We start from the raw sequence: 12,768 nt of genomic DNA, 5'->3' as shown, positions 1-12,768 counted from the left end.
CTCTATACCAAAGAACTGAGCCAGTTCAAACACCCTGGAATTGATTTCAGAGAAAGCAAACAGCCTACCGACATCGCCCGCACAAGAGGCGTTTTGAGGATGGAGTCATTATGGCAGGAAATAAAGAGGGAAATGGAAGCGGCAAAGACAACTGCGATACAACGATAGCCGTACGTAGGCATAAAGTATTTATTTTATTTTTTTATTTTTATTAAACAATCCAATTAAAATCCCCGACCGTTAAAACTAACCCCCCACCCCCCAACAGATCAGGAGATTTGTAACTTTTTGCATAAAGTCACTTTTTTTTTTTGCATAAAATAACTTTTTTTTCCCAGCTGGAACTGGAACAGTTTGAAAACTAAAAGGCTGGGAAGGTGGGGAGTTGGGCCGGGCAACCCACACCCCGGAGTCCCCTTGCCTTCCCTTACATTTCAGCCCGGACCACACTGGCGCTTCCACAGGCGATATTCCTCGTCCCCGCGGGTGACCGACTCCGCGAGAGGAAGCCAAGTTTGCTTTCCCTCCGCCAATCAATAAAAGCAGCCCGTCACTCACCGCAGCTGGGCAGAGATTACCAGGTTGGCAGCTGGACAATGAACCAGCGGGACAGTTTTGCCTTCCGAGGTTGCTGTGGGCGCTCCATCCCTGGAGGTTTTTAAGAAGAGACTGGACAGCCACTTGTCTGAAACGCTATAGGATCCCCTGCTTGTGCAGAGGGGGCTGGACTAGAAGACCTCCAAGGTCCCCTTCCAGCTCTATTCAGATTCCGATTTCAAAGCGAAAGTGACAGACAAGCCGGAGAGTCGGGACTGACGCAAAGCCACCTGCCCCGCCGGCCCTCTCCCACATCATCCTCGACTCCCCCCCCCGCTCCCTCCTCCGACGGCTGGAGTTCCGCTCACCTCCCCAAGAAGCGCCTCCGAAGAGCCCCTCCGCCAAGACCGCCCTGCAGCTGGAGGGCTCCAGGACCCGGAGCTGCGGCGCGTTTGAATCAATGGCGCTGGCAGCGGCTCCTCCCTCTCGGCCTTCCCCGTCTCTCGCCCGCTTCCTGCTGCGGGCGAAGCGCCGCTTGACTCATCTTTTCGCCGCAGGGCGCTGCGCAGAAATGATCTCGGGGAGGAGCGGGGGTGGGGGGGGGAGAGAAAGGGAGGGCCCGGGACCCGAGAGGGAGGATCGCGGCCGTCGCTTTGCGCGCCTCTTGCCTCAGATCCGCTAGTTGTGATTCTCGGGAGGCGGACGGCCGGGTTTTCTCCGCTCTTTCGTTCTCCCCCCCCCACACGCCTGGGCAGGCGAGACCCGGCGCGCTTGCCAAAGCGGCACGCTTATGTAACCGAGTGGCGAACCGCTTAGCGACCGAACGGAGCTTACGCAACGGCCGAGCCTTTCACAGGCCGCGACCGCGCAAATGAATTCCCCCCTATTAAAAGGTTGTTTACTGTCATCTGAGCGGGTCTCGGACGCCTTCCAGCATTTCCTGGCGGCCGCGGTCTCTCCGTCTCTGCCGTGGCCGCGACGTCGTTTTCTACTCCCGTTACGGTCCGTCGCTCTCGGCCAGATCAAGTTTCCCTCAGCAGAGGGAAGGCGGTGGGGGCTTGCCGGCTTTGGGGTCGCGTTAGCGCGTTTTTTCCACTTCGCCTGACCACGCCGGGGAAAAGGTTTGTATGGGACGACTCTCGCCGCTCCCATCTCCCCGCGCCGTTGGAAACCTATTTCGGTCAGTGGGCAGAATGCGCCCGCGATGACCGCATAAAGAAGCCTATATGATGAAAAGGGAGACGGCCACTCGGAATGGTGGCGGAAAGCATGGCGGTCACAAGACCCAGTTTGACTCTCCAAACGCCTGAGGGGGGAATCAGTTTGGTGCGGTTGCTGTTGCTGTATTAGAGGGAAATTCTTTGCAAGAAACGTGAGAGACATTCAAAAATTGCCATATTTTCAGCAGTTCACTTAAAGGCTAACTAGTATCGTGTAGTATTAGTAGTAATTACTACTAGTATTACTACTACAGAGGTGGGCTTCAGCAGGTTCTGACCAGTTCTGGAGAACCAGTAGCGGAACTTTTGAGTAGTTGGGAGAACCGCTGGTAAAGATTCTGACTGGCCCCACCCCCATCTATTCTCTGCCTCCCAAGTCCCAGCTGATGGGGAGGAAATGGGGATTTTGCAGTATCCTTCCCCTGGAGTGGGGTGGGAATGGAGGTTTTATAGTATCCTTCCCCTGTCACGCCCACCAAGCCATGCCCACGGAACCGTAGTAAAAAATTTTGAAACCCACCACTGTACTACTATTACTACTACTACTACTACTACTACTACTACTACTACTACTAAACTACTAAGGCACCAAGATAGAAACCAGAAGACTAGTCTGATGAAAGCCAAGTGGGTGACCTTGGGCCAGTCCTTCTCACTCACTCTCAGCATTGGAAAAAGGCCCAGGATCCAAAATCTTGCCAAGAAAATTGCATGGAATTGTCCAGTCCCCAGGTGTCACTGCTGACTGGAAGCCAATCCTCCCTCCCAAAATGATACTATGAAATATTTATTCATTTCACATTGAAATAATAAAAGCAAAAAGCTGCACTTTTCTAAGGAAAAGTGACGGAACTTTTGACTTTCTAAGAAAGTCAAAAACATTTACAAACTGTTAATATAGCTTTGTCAAAAGAAATTAAACTTTATAATAAACTATGGTATAAATAGCACTATGTGACCCAGCTAATAGGTGCTATTAAAATTCCAGATTTATTTATATTCGTGGAAAGAATAATAGAATGTTGGAACCAACTTCCAGCAGAGATAGTTGATCAATCATCAGTAACTGAGTTTTAACATGCTTGGGATAAACACATGTCCATCATCCAACAAAAAAATAGAACACAAACATTAATAAAACATAAACATAATAATTAAAAATGTATAAATTAAAAAAAATAAACAAAAAAGAAATCAACTCAAAGGCAGACTCAATGGACCGTTAGGTCTTTTTTCGCCATAACTTCTGTGTTTCTATATAATATTAACTGATGTAATATTCTCAAGAGATTCATATCCTTTTGAGTGATATCTCTGTCATGTGGACATTGTCACCTGCTGGAAGAAAATAGATTCTCTGCTCTGCTTTTAGCAAAAACATTTCTTCGGCATTGGTTGAAGGTTAAACATATGGCTCCAACTATTCAATGCTTTACAATATTGGTATCATTAACAACAGAGAAATGAATTTCTTATTAATATAATTTAGCTATGATTTTACAATGAGATATGACCATCATTTATGAGCATAAATTCATTGTTTCTTTTTTCCAAGCTTTACTTTGTTTTCTTGTTTTATAATTTTGTGTATAGTTTCTTTTGTTTTTATTGTGTCAAGTAATAAAATCATTTTTTGAAAAAAGTTCACGTTTATTGTACAGGACTCAGTAATGAGTAATAAATGGTTCCTGCAGTTCTGGATAATTTAGCTTATGTGTGTTCACGATTCTCAACAACCTTAAAGTACAGTTCCTTCCTAAGGCAGCACATAGCAATTACAAGGGAAGAAAATTAGGGTAAGTTTATAGAATAGACTGCAATCCCATTCATGTTTGCTAAGAAGTATGAAAGAATGATGGTCTGAATTTAAAAGTGTTTCAGAGCATATGGGGTGTTTGTCTAGATGGCATCTGCTGACAGCCACTTAAAACAGCTACATTTGTAGCTAGGACTGTACAACCTGGAAAAGATGTGTTTGGGTTAAGAGTTACTAACAGTTGCAAATGCACCAAAGTATCTTTTTCTGAAGTTATTTTGGATTCCCATCTCTGAATCAAAATACTATCTGGCTGATTGGCACAGTATATGTACTATAGGACTAAACCTTGGTTCTCTCATGCAGCAAACACTATATTGTCAAATCAATTATTCAAATTAAATTGTCAATGTTTTCATGATCCATGTTTTTTCTTTGTCTCATGATGGGGTGAACAAGAAGAAAGGGTATTTGTGAAGATGTTTTCTTTTTGTCTTTTTCATCTAGCTTCAGTCTGATTGAAGGGGTGATTAAGGAAGCAATGAATGTAATTAATATTTGTAACCCACGCTGTTCCAGAATCTTAGGAAGAGTAGCAGCTAAAGTTATATATTCAAAGCAATCTACACAATTAAATTAACACAGTTAGTTATTAATGCTAAACCACTGTGTGACTGTTGATGTAAAACCCAAGTTATTGCATGCATCCTAGCCCACAATAAAGTTTTCAAACAATGCTTCAGTAGGCTTCTCAACATTGGGGTACCCCGTGCTTTTGTTATGTTTAAGCTCTTCATGTCACTTTGAAAAATGAATTTGGTATTCAGGATTTTCCCTCATTCATGGTCAAAAGAAAATGCATACAGTCTATGATATAACCAAATTATCTCTATTGCTGGTCCCTCTGCTATTTCTACCATTATATGATAAAGAATATTGGATGAAGCAGTTCCAAGGAATTTGTAAAAGGAGACAGCTCAAGAAAGGAAATGGTTAAAAGGGACAGCTTCAAGGAAGTTTTGGCACCATAAATCCCATTTGTTTCAGTGGGAGGGAGTTACATAGCATCTAATTTGCCCAATGGGAAACAAGCATGAGATGCAGACTCTATGGCTGATTGTTTTTCTCAACCCTGGCAACTTTAAAATGTAAGACTTCAACTCCCAGATTTCCCCAGTCACTTCCGTTCTGGGAGTTGAAGTCCATGCATTTTAAAGTTGCCAGGGTTGATAAACACTGTCCTAGGAAATGTGTCACAAGCAATAAATGACAGACACCATCTGACTTTCTATAGGACTCCCCTCTGTCTACAATCAGCCAATTTTAATCCCATGTAGCAGCTGCCTATCCCTTAAATAGCTTGATAGTTACAAATGGAGCAGCACACATAAATAAAATCCCCCATTGCCCCCTGACACCCAGTTCCAAAACCCATATCCTTTAAAGAAGCAAACAGTGGCTGTGCTAAATTCAACTTTGATCCCACTTGTTTCACTTTGTTTCAGGTGTCCCAAACTAATTTTAATTTTAACAGTAGGGTTGCAAAATATGCTGAGAGACAGTGACCTTGTCATCTAGGGAGGTTCCTGAAATTCAAAGACTGGCCATTTTATAGCCTTGCCTTCAATTTATTTCTAAGTTTTGTTTGTTTGTTTGTTTATGCATACAATTTGTATGGGGCATGATGGCTCAGTGGCTAAAGACTCTGAGCCCAGGTTTGAGACATGAGCGCTGTGCAACGGGTGAGCTTGCCTCAGTTCCTGCCCACCTAGCAGTTCAAAAGCATGCAAATGAAAGTAAATAAATAGGTACCACTTTGGTGGGAAGGTAACAGCATTTCAAATGCCTCGGGGTATAATCATGCTGGCCACATGACCCCAGAAGTGTCTTCGGACAATGCTGGCTTCCTTGACTAAGAAATGGAGATGAGCAATGCCCTTTAGAGTCAGACACTACTGGAAGAGGTAAACCTTTGCCTTATATACAATTTGTACATTGCATTACTCCAATGATTCTGGACTGCTTACAATTTAAAAAAAAGATTTTTTAAAAAAGTACAAAAGACAAGAAAGCAATTCAAAAACAACGTATAACCCTAAAAGCTAGATCTTTATATACCTTCCTGGATATCATCAGAGTGAGACCCATCTAAATCTCTATATAAATAATTACATTCCTCTACTTGCCAAAATCCTTAGTGACAGCAGGGAGGATAAAAAGGCTTTGAACACTTGGCATGAACAGTGTTGGGTAAGCCTTGCTATGTCTACATAACACTCCTGCTACCTGAGCTAAACTGACTGGCTTCTGGGGATAGTTCCAGGTGCATTTGTCACCTATGCAACATGTAAGACATAGCATGTCACCTATGCAGCAGAGGTGGGTTTCAGCAGGTTCTGACCAGTTCTGGAGAACCGGTAGCGGAAATTTTGAGTAGTTCGGAGAACCAGTAAATACCACCTCTCACTGGCCCCGCCCCCATCTATTCTCTGCCTCCCGAGTCCCAGCTAATTGGGAGGAAATGGGGATTTTGCAGTAACTTTACCCTGGAGTGGGGTGGGAATGGAGATTTTACTGTATCCTTCCCCTGCCACACCCACCAAGCCATGCCCACAGAACCAGTAGTAAAAATTTTTGAAACCCACCACTGCTACGCAGCATGTACAACATAGGACCTAGCTATTTGGAGGACTGCTCTCTCCCTCTCTCTCTCTCCCTCCCTCCCTCCCTTCTCCCCTTCTCTCTCTTGCTGCCTGCCTGCCCATCCTGTATGTGCCAAGAAGGTGAATTTGCTTTAGGTCCCATCAATGAATGTCACATAACAGGATCCAGGCAGTAGAATCTCTTGATCACTGCATCTGCTCTTGCAACAGCATCCCCTGGACATTTGTATTCCCCCTCCCCCAGACATACACATACTTTGCCTGCCTCTTTAAGTGTTCCTCAAAGGCTTGGGTCTTTGGTTAGGATGACCGGGTGGGTCTCTTTAAGTTGGAGGGGGATGCTGAAGGATGACTCTGTTCCAGGGGTGGATTCTAATTTCTTTTACTACCGGTTCTGTGGGCGTGGCTTATTTTGTGGGCGTGGCTTGATGGTCATGTGGCAATTATTTAGGATTTAGCAGAAGTACTGGTCTACCAGGCTTTTAACTGCTTGCAGAGCTGTACCGATCTACCCATTCATTTTTGCAGGCACCGATCTACTCATGTATTTTTGCAGGCACTGGTCTACTCATTTGTTTTCTTTTAACACTGATCAACTTTAGGGCGATCCTTTGAAACCCTGCGGCAAGAGTTTAAATAGTTTTTTTTCCTTCTAGCCATCAGCTGGGACTCAGGAGGCAGCAATAGATTGGCCAAATAAAAGGTAAGAATAATGCGGGGGTGGGTGGAGGGGGCACAGGGGAGGCACGGGGGGGGGGCAGGGGGGCAGAACCGGTTCGGTGACATCATACCGTCACTGCTACCGGCTCGGGAGAACTGGACTGAACCGGGAGGAACCCACCACTGCTCTGTTCCCTCAGAGGGGTTGTTGTTTTATGTATATTGCTGTATATATGCAGTCTTATTCTTTTATTTTTGTAAAGCTGTCCAGTCTTGTTTTGGAGCTGTGTGGGCTAGCAACTAGTTAATGAAATAAACAAATAAATTTGCACATCAGATTTAATTTTAATAGGTTTCATTATTCAACTGAGTAATCACACTACTGACCAATTTATAAGTGAAATGATAAGTGAGACAGAACTTAACCAATTATTTAGAGCCTCACCAGATTTCATGCCTTAGGTTTACAATTAAGGGAAAGATTGAAAAACTGCAGTATATTTTGCATTCTTTGTTATATCTTTGTGGGCCTGCTGGTGGATGTGTTTTCATCTTCCACTGGCAGGCATCTCTGGAACAATTTCATGCATTTCCTGTGATAAGATGCCCAAGAGAGTGGTTAAAATGACTGAACAATAGCTGGCAGACAAATGTTAAGAGTTGTTTGGGTACAGTGTAATTTTTAGAAGCAGGACAGTAGCCTTTAAAATAGGCACTTTCTATTATGTTTTTTTATCTACATTCAGATATAATTTGTATTGGTTTAACAAGACTTTATACCAAATCTTAATAGATTTTTATTATTTCAACAAGACATTCTGTTGAAATAGGATATTCACTCTCTCACTCTTCCTTCCTCTTGTTCTCTCTTCCTCACTCACTCTCCTTTCTGTACAATAGGTGGGAATTCAGCCTACAGTTTCAAATCTAAAACTGAAAATTATGAGGAAGATTCACTACTAATGATAAATGTTAAGGTAATACATTCACAAGCACTCACACCAGGGTTGGGTTCTACTTACCTTTACTACCAGTTCACAACGGGGCCGCGCACACGTTCTTCTGTGCATGCACAGAAGCTTCCTGATGGCATCAGGGTCGGTGGGCGGAGCCTCCCAACAGTTTTACTACCAGTTCTATAGAACCGGTCCAAACCGGGGACAATCCACCACTGACTCACACTCAAAGAATTAATAGGATCTGAAGTTAATATTTTTTTTATTAACCATTGCAATGAAACTAGTCCCAGAATGAGACTGGTCACCAAACCACTTATTGCTAACTTCATTTCTATGATAATATCAAGATGTCATAATTGCTCATAACAAATACTTACGAAGCAACAGCTGCTAGAAGTATAGCATCCTATTTTCAAATGCTGGTTGGAAATGATGAGGCTGTGTGGCCTGTCAGTATCTGAATTAGTATTTTGTGGAACAGGAACAAACGAGGACCTTTGAAAAAACTGGTAAAAATTCTTAGGTGTGTTTGTTTCTGAAATAATTTTCCAAGCCTTTTGTGTCTTCTTTTTGTGGGGACTTCTGTTATTTTGATTACTGTATATTATTTTGTTAATAACAATGTTTCTTTCAGTTAATAATTGGATGGAGGAAGGAAGGAAATACATCTTGGAAAGAGCAGCCAAGACAAACTAAGATTTAAAAATTAATGTGGGATTTGCATATAGGATGTTGAGGGCATTCAAACGCTATGTACTACTATAATTAGACTTAAAGTAAAACCAAGACAAATTGTTAGTCTGGAGAAACTCTTGTTTACTAAAGAAAGCAGAATTTGTGCAAATACAAGCAAGAATGAATTCTAATAAAACGTGTCTTAGCATACTTTAGACCAGTGGTGAAATCTAAAATTTTCATCGGTTCTGTGGGCGTGGCTTGGGGGGGTGTAATGTGACTGGGTGGGTGTGGCCAATTTTTTTTTTTTTACTTTTAAAACCATTTTTTCTACAACCTCTTTGGTGAAAAGGTTTTTAAAAAATGCTTTCAAAAGACTCTGACAATCCCAGCTGAGTTGTCTGATTGGCAGAGGCTTTTTTTCTTTTAAATGCCTTTGACGATCAGGCAACTCAGCTGGGATCGTCAGAGGCTTTTAAAGGCATTTTTTCTACAACCTCTGAAGAGGTTGTAGAAAAAATGCTTTTAAAAGCCTTTGACGATCCCAGCTGAGCCGCGCGATCTTCAGAGGCTTTTTTTTTCCTTTTAAAAGCATTTTTTTGGCTGAAAAGGTCATACAAAAAATGCTTTTAAAAGTAAAAAAAAAGCCTCTGATGATTGTGCGGCTCAGCTGGGCATGGGGGGGGGGGCAGAGATTTTTGCTACCGGTTCTCCGAACCACCCGCCTCCATCACTACTGGATCGGGCGATCCGGTCTGAACCGGGAGCATTTCACCCGTGCTTTAGACCTTGAACGCTGCTTTTGTTGATTTCATTCTGATGCTGTTTTCCCATGCCTTTAGGTTTGTGTTCCATTGTATCTGTTTACATTTTAAGATTCTATGTTTTGTCTGCGTATTAGGCAGAGGAGTTGCTATCAAGTGGTATTGGAAACTGTAAACAAAAACATAAAAGAATGAATAGTTCTACAGACAAACATAAAAGAATGGATAGTTTTGCAGATGCTTCTAATTCCTAGCATTCAACAGTCAATCAATGTCTCCATTCTGTTTCTCTTTACAGAAGAGAGCTTGTCCTGGATTGCAGCTCCCCCTAGAGGCCACTTTCATGGATTAATTGTTCTCACTGTCAGGAAATTTCTTCTCCCAGTGTTAGGTTGGATCTCTCTTTAACAGTCTTCCACCCGTTACTTCTTGTCCTGCTCTCAGATGCTTTGGAGCAGGGGTCTCCAACATTGGCAACTTTAAGACTTGTGGTGCAGTGGTTAGAATGCAGTATTGCAGGCTAATTCTGCTGACTTCCAACCAGCAGTTTGGCAGTTTGATTCTCACTGGCTCAAGGTTAACTCGGCCTTCCATCCTTCTGAGGTCGGTAAAATGAGGACTCAGATTGTTGGGGACAATACGCTGACTCGGTAAACCACTTAGTGAGGGCTGTATAGCACTGTGAAGTGGTATACAAGTCTAAGTGTTACTGCTATTGCTACATGGATACATACTGTAGATATATATCCATCCCTAGCATGCTAATCTCTTTTGGAATAAGCAACATTACGGCAGTGCTGAAAAGGGATAGAAAGTAGCAAGCATATAAAAGACTGGAGATAAGGTAAAAGTTTGCATCACACCATTCACATATACCTCTCCATGCTTTTCTATCCTTGAAAATCATCTTTGCTTATACTAGATTCAGACAGGAATTCAGACACTGCCCTCTGCACTTTAAGCTTCTCACTTGATTCTTTTTGAGGGTCATATGAACTCCATCCAAACATGTATTTTTTTTTTTGCTTTTCTTCTTCCTGTGCCTTCTTTCACGCTTCCTTCATATATTTGTTGTATGAGGCAATTTTCATTCAATCCTCTCTGTCATGAACAGACTGCTCAAAACGCTTCTTTCATACAGGTCACTCCTATTCCTATTCAGTTCTATTCCATACCCGCTCAATCTTGTCCATATTCATTATTACTTTTATGCTTTTCCTGACACACATTTTGCTTCCATATTACAAAGCAGGGTTGTACTGTTTGTATCTTTGTACAATGGAACACACATGATCCAATGTTTATGTTTTTCATTATACAGTAATCTCAATTTTTTTTAAAATCAAAATGCTCGATGACCAACAGTAGATGGTGCTACTAAGCTGAAAAATGAATGCTTGGTTATTGTCTTGGAGAAACTGCGTGCATTTGAAAAGGGAACAGTGTGTTTTTCTCTGAACTATTTTTAGCATTATACTAGCCAAAGCAATGCCAAATCTATGCAGAGGCCAATTGCTTTATCGTCTACAAAAACAAATTTCAATGGCAACATAGAAAAGGAAAACATATCTCGATAAAGAAAAACTCCGTAGGCTTTATCTCCAAGTAAACCTTAAGTCTGCCTTGCACAACTGTTAAGAAAAGCCACTGTGTTCTCCTCCCGATGCCCCACCACTAGAAAGCTAACACCGTGGGAACCACAGCTCAAGAAATATCAACTCTTTGCATCTTTTATCCAGTAGGAACACAAGAGTAAAGATACAAGCCAGGAATTTTGTTTTTCTTCTTTCCCATATTAGAAAACTGATATTTTTAGATTTCCCCTTCACTTGTCTTCCTATTAGAAGGATAAAGTGGCATCTTTCATCTTCTTTACCCTACCATGAAGAGAGAAATTGCTGAGAGGCAGCTTTGTGTTAGAGCTGATAACTTCCTTAGTAAGCTTTATTTGTCCTTTTGGACTTTAAAGGTCTGTCTCTTAGATATGGTTAGCAGGCTTGTGTCCATTTTCTGCTCAGCTAAAGGCTGATCAAAGAGAATGACCTGAAGGATTCCAGCTAGACGTACTCCAATATTTCCTTACAATAATATGATTAGGACTACTGTATCTGGCCTGAAAAGGCTGGAGACCATTAAATGGCAGGGAATCATAGAACTGGCAAGGACCTTAGAGGTCTTCTAGTTCAACTCCCAGCCCAAGACAGGAGTCCTTATATTATCCTGGAAAACTGGTTGTTCAAACTTTTTTTGAAAACCTACAGTGATGGAGCACTCATAGTTCTGGAAGACAAGCTGTTCCATTGATTAATCATTCTCACTGTCATAATTCTTCCTTATTTCCAGGTTGAACCTTCCTCTGACTAGCTTCCACCCACTGCTTCTTGTCCTGTCCTCGGATGCTATGGAGAATAAATTGACACCCTCTTCCCTGTGACAGCCCTTCAAGTATTGGAAGGCTGCTATCATGTCTCCCCTGAGCTTTCTCTTCATTAGGCTAAACTTATCTAGTTCTCTTAGCCGTTCATTGTATGATTTAGCCTCCAAACCCCTTATCATCTTTGTTGCTCTTCTCTGCACTCTTTCTAGGGCCTCAGCATCTTTGGTGACCAGAACAGGATGCAATATTCCAAATGTGAGCTCACTAGTGCAGTACAAAGCAGTACTATCACTTCTTGTGATCTTGATGCTGTCGCCTGTTGATGCAGCCTAGAACTGTGTTGGCTTTTTTTGATAGCTGCTGCACATTGCTGACCCATACTTAAGCGGTGATCCACCAGCACAGCTAGATTGCTCTCACAGTCCCTGTTGTTGAGCCAGGTACCTGCTAGCATCGCCTTGCCTCAATTGTTGCCAGAGGTTGTATGATGAAAAGTAAAGTATACATGGTTACATAGAACTCTACTGGACCCCAATTAGGTCTTCGTATTCATTTATTAAACTATATATTGGCTCAGTCTGATCTCTAGATATAAAAAAAATATAACATGTATGTATGAAAAAGGTCTTATTTATTTATTTATTCATTCATTCATTCATTCATTCATTTATTTATTTATTTATTTATTTATTTATTTATTTATTTATTTATCAATCATATGACATACAAGGTCAAGGAGGCTACAAAGCTATGCACATGTAGAAGTTCTGGCAGCCAACAGTTGTTAGTCCATTTGTTGCACTGGTGTACCACAAGAGACCAAACTAACTTCACATCAGCTTGTCCTGCAGCATTTTCAGAGGAAGTCAGCTCATATGGGACTTTCCTCCACCGTTCCTCTGCTGATAGCATCCGGGCAGATTCAGAGCCAGTTCCAGTTCCCCATGCAGAAAGCAGTCAGCACTTTCCCACCACTGAATGGTGGTACCTGTCCAGTGGTGGGTTGTCCCTGGTTCGCACCGGTTCTATAGAACCGGTAGTAAAACCGGCAGGAGGCTCCACCCACTGACCCTGACATCATCAAAATGTTTCTGTGCATGCCCCACTGCAAACCGGTAGTAAAGGTAAGTAGAACCCACCCCTGTACCTGTCTATCT

At 42.3% G+C, this 12,768-nt stretch overlaps 1 protein-coding gene and 1 long non-coding RNA gene across 5 annotated transcripts in view; one reads left to right on the top strand and one right to left on the bottom strand.

Annotated features, from left to right (window-relative positions):
* Positions 1–1,732, bottom strand: part of SYNE3 (spectrin repeat containing nuclear envelope family member 3) — a 70,655-nt gene extending 68,923 nt beyond the window's left edge. Inside the window, exon 1 of one of the 3 annotated variants that reach the window (XM_034418416.3) lies at positions 1,440–1,732. In XM_034418416.3, coding sequence (XP_034274307.1) covers positions 1,440–1,689 — 250 coding nt within the window. In that variant the 5' untranslated portion in view covers positions 1,690–1,732. Of the gene's footprint in view, positions 1–558; positions 1,387–1,439 lie in introns of those variants that run through there. The other 2 variants (XM_034418417.3, XM_034418418.3) reach the window with 2 other exon arrangements.
* A 53-nt stretch (positions 1,733–1,785) lies between these two features.
* LOC148116401 (uncharacterized) overlaps positions 1,786–12,768 on the top strand; it is a 35,080-nt gene continuing 24,097 nt past the window's right edge. Inside the window, exons 1-2 of one of the 2 annotated variants that reach the window (XR_015728569.1) lie at positions 1,786–1,909; positions 6,833–6,879. This is a non-coding gene — a long non-coding RNA (uncharacterized LOC148116401). Of the gene's footprint in view, positions 1,910–6,832; positions 6,880–12,523; positions 12,736–12,768 lie in introns of those variants that run through there. The other variant, XR_015728570.1, reaches the window with a different exon arrangement.

The sequence above is a fragment of the Pantherophis guttatus genome, chromosome 1 (genome assembly GCF_059756535.1).
Source record: "Pantherophis guttatus breed Tessera chromosome 1, ASM5975653v1, whole genome shotgun sequence".
In the NCBI taxonomy this organism is placed as follows: Eukaryota; Metazoa; Chordata; class Lepidosauria; order Squamata; family Colubridae; genus Pantherophis; species Pantherophis guttatus.
This window is presented reverse-complemented; position numbering and strand designations above follow the sequence as displayed.